Source organism: Triticum aestivum, chromosome 5B (assembly GCF_018294505.1).
Source record: "Triticum aestivum cultivar Chinese Spring chromosome 5B, IWGSC CS RefSeq v2.1, whole genome shotgun sequence".
Lineage (NCBI taxonomy): Eukaryota > Viridiplantae > Streptophyta > Magnoliopsida > Poales > Poaceae > Triticum > Triticum aestivum.
The window spans coordinates 113,922,153-113,930,616 of record NC_057807.1 but is presented as its reverse complement, the minus strand read 5'-3'; the positions used below and the strand labels follow the sequence as shown (position 1 = coordinate 113,930,616).

General features: G+C 43.3%; 1 protein-coding gene across 1 annotated transcript; it reads right to left on the bottom strand.

The window, feature by feature from the left end:
- Nucleotides 1–3,521: 3,521 nt before the first annotated feature.
- Nucleotides 3,522–4,478, bottom strand: LOC123110694 (rubredoxin). Its single transcript, XM_044531285.1, has one exon. It carries the CDS (start codon nucleotides 4,387–4,389, stop codon nucleotides 3,769–3,771), a length of 621 nt encoding a protein of 206 aa, XP_044387220.1. The 5' UTR covers nucleotides 4,390–4,478; the 3' UTR covers nucleotides 3,522–3,768.
- Nucleotides 4,479–8,464: the final 3,986 nt, after the last annotated feature.

Sequence of the window (8,464 nt, the reverse complement as noted above, 5' to 3'; positions counted from 1 at the left end):
AAATAAAAGACTGAAGTATATTTTCACACATGCGTTCGTGGCTGGTTGGCTGGAGCCTAGCGCTCGCAGGGAAGTTTCTCTAAAAACAGATAGAAAAAATACCAGCAAAACGGGCCGAGCCCAGTTAACGCGGCTGTAGGCGCCGGTTAGCAGAAACAGTAATAACCGGCGCCTGCAACAGGGTTTGCCTCCGTCCCTCGCTTGCGTGCGAACTGCTGCTAGGTCGTCCGTCCGTCGTGGGCTCTCGTGCCTCTTTTTTTGAGCACTAGTGGGCTCTCGTGGCTGAGTGTGAATCAGTAGCTGAGCGCCTGGGCCTTGGCTATGTCAAAGGCACACCCCAGGCCTAGGCCCTGGAGGCCTGGGGGTGTAGATCCGGGCCGCACGTAAGGAAGCGGGAGCAACTAACTTTTTTTAACACAGTACAATCAAAATCGCTCACATACACGAGTATACACTCATCCCTATGAACACACACACACATACACACTATCCCTATGAGCACCTCCGAGAGACTGAGGCAACACAACATCTGGAGATTTTACGAAGTCACCATAGGCGTCTCGCAGTCGACGGGAACGTCTCCTACCACAGAATGAACATAGCCAGAAGGCTGAAATAAATTCAAGAATAATATGAGCACCAAAGTCATGGACTTGAACCCTGATGGGCTGGGCATACCACTATCCTTCTAATCACCCAACCATAGATCGGTTCGCGGGAGCAACTAACTAAGGAGTACCCCTTGCGGGGGCCTCTCGAGGGTCACTTTTGGTGGGCCGAGAGCGCATCACTTGGCGCGGTCTCAGCCGCCCCTATGTGTCGTGTCCAAGACGCTCCCTCGGGTTCTTTTTTTTATGCATTTTCGGGTTTTACATGGAGTTTTTTGGCTTTTCAATTTTTGTATGGTTTTTCCTAGGTTTTGAAAAAATGAAGTTCAAAAAGAAAGGAAAAACGTGTTTTTTCTTTGGTGAGAGGCATAATTTTGCTTTCCGTGAAGGCACAAGTTGCATTTGCGAGAGGCATCGCTGTGCCTCTCGGAAAGAGAAAAAATATGTGCTTTTTCATTCTCGAGAGACACAAATTTGCTCCCATGAAAGGCATACCTGTGCCTCTTCGAAAGGGAAAGACGTGTTTTTTTGTGAGAGGCACATATTTGCTTCTCGTGGAGGCACAAGTTTGCTTCTACGAGAGGCACAATTGTACCTCGCGGAAAAGGAAAAAAACACATAAAAAAAGTTCTTCCATGGAGGGCATAGATTTGCTTCGTGTGGAGGCATAAATTTGCTTCCGCGAGAGGTACCGTTGTGCCTCTCGAAAAGGGGAAAAGGTGGGTAGGGGGAGGGGTTTATGCTTGTGGTTCGGGTTTTTCTCTTCTATTTTGTGTGAAAAAAGTTTGTCAAAACCTATTAAAATGTGATCTACTTTCAAAGAACTCGACGCGGGAAATCCAATGATGAAAACAGCTCGCGATTAGGACGTATGATTTAAGAAATAAAATATTTTAAATAAACGAATATAGAAAAAATGAAAATTCCGAGGTTGCGATAAGTGGCGCACATGTAGTGCGTCACTTGTCATAAACTGAAAGGTGGGAGTGATCTTTGCCAAGTGTACCCTTAATTAGTGATTTTGTAGGGAAGCCTCGCGTCAAGGGGAGCGCACATGCGCCAGCCCAGGCGCGAGGGAAGCCATGACCTCGTTTCTTTGTTTTTTTTCTTCTTCTTTTTCTTTCCTTTATAGTTTCAAATGTTCTAAATAAATGTACTACAAAAATTACTTTACATAAAATATTTGAAAAAATGTTAATCAAGCTTTTGAAAAATGTTAAATGTATATAGAGAAAATGTTTCTGTACATGGAAAATGTATAGAAAAATATACAATATGTGTGAAAATTTGATCATGTATTTATAAACATTAATCAAACATTTCAAAAATGTTAAACAAGTTTTCGCAAGATGTCAATCAAGCATTTGAAAAATATTACTGTACAGGGAAAATATCGAACATGTATTCAAAGAATATTTAACATGTATTTGAAAAATATTAATCAAGCATTTAAAAAATGTTAAATCTGTATGGAAAAAATGTTCACCATGTATTATAAAAAGTTAATCTTGTATTGTATTAAAAAATGGTTAAACTTGGATTTGCAATTTTTTACTCTTGCATCTAAAAATGTTAATCAAGCATTTGAAAAATATTAAATGTATATAGAAATAAATGTTGACCATGCATTAAAAAATATTAATTTTGTATTTGAAAAATATTAATCAAGCATTTGTATTTCCGGACTGAAGGTAATTCAAGGTGACAGTACAAGCCTTCGTCCCTTGGTTTTACAATTGATAGGGAAATTACAGAAAACTCTTAGTGAGGCCACGTCTACGGGAAAACCCTTAATTACCATAGTCGTAACCTGCAGGGAGACTACGGTGGTGGCATGAGTGGCATGAAGTCTACAATAGAACATGTCATGCACCCGGCTCCGCCCAGTGTAAACTTCAAGAGTGGCTCAAGTATCTAGATAATACTATGTTGTTGCATAGGTTGCGTTAGAAGTATGCCAATGGAAATTCCTGACTCCCTGAGAACGCCTTACTCATATGTCAGTTCAATTGTCACGTTTCTCACTATTCTTATTTCTGTTATATTATTTACTTTAAGTCCACACTTCACCAAAACCAATATTCATCCTCCGCCCTCACTTTGCTTTGAGTCTATAATTACTTGCAAGTACAATTTCATAAGTCAATACGAGAGACAAAAAAACTCAATTCATGTGGTCCCCGTGGGATCGATATTCTTACTTCGAAAAACTACAACTAAATCATGTGCAGTTGTAGGCCATCACCCAGGAAGGCGGGTCCACCACATGGCCGTCTCGGTCCACCCGTCATGGACATGTACCGACTGTAGCAATCGCGCGCCCTCGCTCCACACATCATCGACTTGTCAGCTGATTGTAGCGATCGCGCGCCCTCGGTCCACCCGTCATCGACCTACGAGTCAGATCGCCAGGGTTCAAGCTGTCCGGGCAGATCAGATGGCTCGCATCGGCTTCGAGAGCCTCCCGCCGTAAGCCCCGGCTGGCAACGGACGGTTGGGAGGCTCCCTTTGCCCTTGATGAGCTCAGGAAGGCGGGTACTCCACCATCTTTTATAGGAGTAATATGTTACTTCGTCTCTCCCAGCGTGAGTGCCTGATTCCAAGCGTTGCGCCGCCTAACGTTTTCCATCTCGCTTCTCGGCATTGGATTTTCTTCACCGTGCCTACGGACCATGAGTTTCCCAACGACGACTTCTTCCCGACGTCGACAAACTTCACAACATGACGCTGCGACAACAAACACTTCTTCTGTTGGGGCGTATGATTATTTATCCCTTTTGTTCTCGATTGCATGACTAGTTTTGATTATCATGTTTTATTTACCATTTTCCTGAATTAAACTTCATGAAAAATTGCTCAAATATTCAACAGCAGCCTTGCGAGAGGGGATTCAGACCTAACCACTCGAAGCAATTCTAGTCGAAATTTGTCCGGGAACTGCATTCACAAGAAAATTATAGCCAGCACCTCAAAACAAATGTCCCTTTTCCCCTGGGCTCTGGCCTCTTGGTAGCAGAAGCAATAGGTATCTATACACGCAAATTTAGTACAGTACTTATCAAGATTAACCCGGTAACAGCCTTACTCAGTTTCTCCTCTTCACTAATTGCAAGAAGCCTCCTGGAATGGATCAAAGGAAGGATGATGCCTAGCTCGGTACTCATTGCAAGAAGTAGCCGGAGAGGAAGAAGGCGAAGCCGACAAGGAGGCTTCCGTAGATGAGTAGCGTCTTCTGGCCAGAGGTGAGCGAGTTGCCGCCGAGCCCGAACTGCTGGTTCTGCGCGAACCCGGCGATCTCGACGCTCTTGCTGTCGAAGAAGGACTGCGCCGCGCCGCACGTCGGGCACCGCCAGTCGTCCGGCAGCTTGTTGAACGGCAGCCCCGATGGCACCGGATAGGACGGGTCTCCCTTCGCCTGGTCGTACAGGTAGCCGCAGGACCGGCACTCGTGCACCCCCGTGTTCAGCACCGCGAACTGCTCCTCAAACCGGCGGGGGTCAAGCTTCGGCCTGTCCTCCTCCGCGTCCAACTCCCCCGGCAGTGGCGTCGCCAGGTCGCCGCCGGAGGCGGCGGTTGCATCTTCTTGTTTGGTCTCGAGCGCGGTGTCCAGCGGCTTGTCGTCCTTGGAGACGTCGACGGAGTGGAGCGTGAAGTGAAACGATGAGGTCAGTGCGGTGGTCAGGGGCTTATGGGTGTGGAGGAGCAAGGGCGCTGGTGGCGCTCTTGGGCTCTTGGACGCCACCATGGATGGGTGGATTAGCCTTGCTGTGGCCATTGCCATTTTAGCTAACCCCTTATTTTCTCTTTCCTCTCTCTCGCTCTCCGGTCCAAGGTAATGGAGGTGAGGGGAGGGAATCCATCGCGCAGGATATGCTTTGGTGTGTTGATGCTAAGGCAAAGGGAGGATAAGGTATGTGTGCACCAGGGCTGGACCCGTCACATGCACTTTGGAGAAATGTTTCGGGACTGCGCTCAAAATTGCTAGACTGAAATAAGTTACAAGCTGGGCCAACCGACTAATATTCCCGTGAATTTCAAATTAAACACCCCTAAGGCCCCGCTTGGAATAGGGGTAAATTTATACACCCGTGTTACTTTTACAAGTGTATTTCATCAGCCATGTTTGATTTTCAACCGGAAATGAAAACGACCGATTGAGGTCTGTATCTTTTACAGGTGTAAAAGTGTGCAAAACGACAATCCAATCAGGCCCTAAGGATGTGTTTGTTTGCCAAGTATTTTCTTAAGTTTTTCAAGATACTGTGGTATTCTTGAAAAACTATGGTTCCAAATATTTTTTAGGTGTTTGGCCCTGGTTAAAATTTTAGTATTATATTAATATTATAAACATGGTATCTGTTTGCAAAAAAAAAAAACATAGTACGTTTACAGTATTTTAAAAAAGTCCAGGCCTCTTTTTTAGACTGCCCATGGTGGGAGTAACTTCATTAATAACATAGAGTCCAACTCAGCAAATTTGCTTATGTGACAATGATTTAATGAGTAGAGAGATGATTTGAGTAATATAACTAGTTACTCATACTATGGGTAACATCACACGTACCAAAACAAGATGAGTTACAAGCTAATAAATGAAATGTTGCATGACACTACACATATGTTACTCTTCACTATAGAGGTAGTAACATAGACTATTAGCATATGCATGTTACTAGTCTAAGTTACTCCTCACTATGAGTAGTCTTAAAAAGGGGAAGACATGATGTTGACTAAATACAAACACACCGTACATCCAAACTGACCCTCGGGGTGTGGATGTTTGGTCCCTAGGTGGAAAAAAATACAAGAAAAGTAAACAATGTTCAAAAGTATTTTTGAAATAAACTTGACTTTCTTTTACACCGTATGTAATTTTTCATCAACCAAAACCCAGTGTTGACTTCTAGGAAAAAAAATAATATTGCTATATACAAGACACTATTCGCACTATTTTGACAAAAAAAATGTTTTCTTTGCCTTGAAGTCAACGCTGGATTTTGGTTGGTGGAAATTTACATATTAGTGCAAAAAAGTCAAGTTTATTCTAAGAGAACTTATGAACTTTTTTGTGATTACTATTTTTTTCCCAATTTCTCGATGTATACACACCTAGGAACCAAGGGGTATTTCCCCTGGAGCCCACCTTTATAAATGCAATCATCAGGACAAGTCAACCACATACAAGCATTAGAGATATCAACTTAAGATCCGGCACATGCCAAGTACAGACCACGAAGGTCGGGCCAAAAGGCACATAGATCACCCAAATGACATCGAAGGAAGAATAAGCTATGGTCTAGGAAGTGCGGACAGAGCAGGGGCAGTAGTTAGGGCGTTGGCGAAAGCGGAATGGAGATGATCATGGAGACGATGTCGAGATTTCCAGCTTTAAGGAGAGGACTCCAATACTGCAGTGGGGCGGCCATTTTGAACAAGTAGTCAACAGGGAGAGTCATCCAAAAAGACCAACAGAAAGCAACAGAACAAGCCAAACCACACAAGGGAACTCGAACTGTTGATGGCGATCCCGTGAACCGCCCTCGAATGATCCCTCAAACAGAAGACTGAAAGCACAACATCTCTACTTGGTTGCAAGCGTACGGTCTTCACGATCCGGCAGCGCTTCACCGTCGAGAGCTAATCGTCGCCGGAGAATTAGAGAAAGGAGATTAGAACCACACTGGACTTCTAATTATGTGGATTAGAGGAACTAGGTCAAGTTCTAAGTAGTCAACTAGGACCAACTAGAACTAGAACTAGAAGAACTGTAGGAGTCTTCAAAACTTGTGTATCAAACAGTGCCAACACCTCAAGTATATATAGGTTGGGAGGGGAGGAGGAGCACCACACAAGGGGAGGAATCCTCCTCCCCTTGCATAGGCCCTAGGGGGAGGAGGATTCCTCCTCCAAGTCCAATTCGGCCTCCCTCAAGGGGGAAAGGGCGCGCCACCCCTCTGTGGACCTTGGTGGCCCAATTCTCCCTCCACCACTTGGCCTTTTTAGGCTCGTTGATATTAAATTAAATATAAAATCCATCTGACAATTACTAGAGCATATTATATATAATTTAACATCACCAGAAACATTTTCCACGTATATATTAATTACCGCTAATACACGGTATTGCCCGATAAACTCTGAAACCCTTACGGTGACCCCAAAACACTTACGGTTCCTCTCAGAACTATTATGAATATTAATGAAGCAATTCCACAAATAAATCCTCGACACTCTCATCCTACTAACACTCAACATATCATGATTACCTTAAGCTTGTGACCTCGTAGGTTCGGTAAACCATAGACATGAATGAAACCCCTTCGCTCAATGACCGATAGCGGAACCGTGGATGTCCATATCGATCCCTATGAGCACACTCATGACATTCGAGTGAACCTTTGGTTATTATGTGATGCTCCCTTTGCTTTTATATACTTTACAATACCCTGGGTGCATCGATATCCTCCTGAGTCATGCACATGATCACTATACCATTGATCATGTTGCCGGTTTTGTTCTCCTTTCTCGTTGAAGTGTTCCAGCATCCCCGTGAAATAGTCACATATGTCTGGCCAGGTGATGATGGATGCCATCACACCGAGAGGGCCCTAAGAATATCTCTCCATCATCGGAGGAGCAAATCCCACTCTCGAGCTATTTAGTCCCTTGTCAAACGTTCTAATGAACCCGTAAGTTGTCATTTTGATCACCGTGTTACTGATGACGTTTGAGCAACCGCAGTGTCTATCATATGGTAGGAAGTGACTATGATACCCTCATGGTCTGAGGAACTGAAACACATGCTAACACCCTGTGTTATAATAATTGATCTCAGACGATATTATCTCAAAGTATAACAAAAAATATTGGGTCGATTCAATATAATCATTCTTCTAACGTCATACTCTCAATATTGTTCTAGGAGTATCGATACACTTAATGATAACCTAAGATCCGGAAAACATGATCACCAACAACACTTGAGCCAGTCTTAGAGGCAAGATCAGGAACCTATACTTTTCTATTTAACATTTCACACGTGCATATGAGTTTTCAACTGAATCGCATATTCCAGAATTATAGCAGTTATAACAGGAAATATAAACTCGTACGGGTTAATGACGGTGTCCCTGATAACCCACAAGTATAGGGGATCAATTGTAGCCTTTCTCGATAAGTAAGAGTGTCGAACCCAACGAGGAGCTAAAGGTAGAACAAATATTCCCTCAAGTTCTATCGACCACCAATACAACTCTTCGCACACTTTACGTTTGCTTTACCTAGAAAAAGTATGAAACTAGAAGTACTTTGTAGGTGTAAAGGGATAGGCTTGCAAGATAATAAATAACACGCAAGTAAAAGCTAGGGGCTGTTTAGATAAAGAAACAATTAAGTTAGTTTCAGTAGAGAGCTTTTTGTCACAAGAAAGTTATTTGTCCCTAGGCAATCGATAACTAGAGCGTAATCATTATTGAAATTTTATATGAGGGAGAGGCATGAGCTAACATACTTTCTCTACTTGGATCATATGCACTTATGATTGGAACTGTAGCAAGCATCTGAAACTACCAAAGATCATTAAGGTAAAACCCAACCGTAGCATTAATTATTAAGTCCTCTTTACTCCCATACGCAACAACCCACTTACTCGGGTTTGTGTTTCAGTCACTCACGCAACCCACAATAAGTGAACCATGAACAAATTATAACACCCTATAGCAAGGATCCCTCACGCTTGCGCGACACGAAGAGCACCATGGGACATCACCAATAATAAAACATACAACTCAAACCAATCACGATCATCAATCAACCCATAGGACAAAATGGATCTACTCAAACATCATAGGATAGCC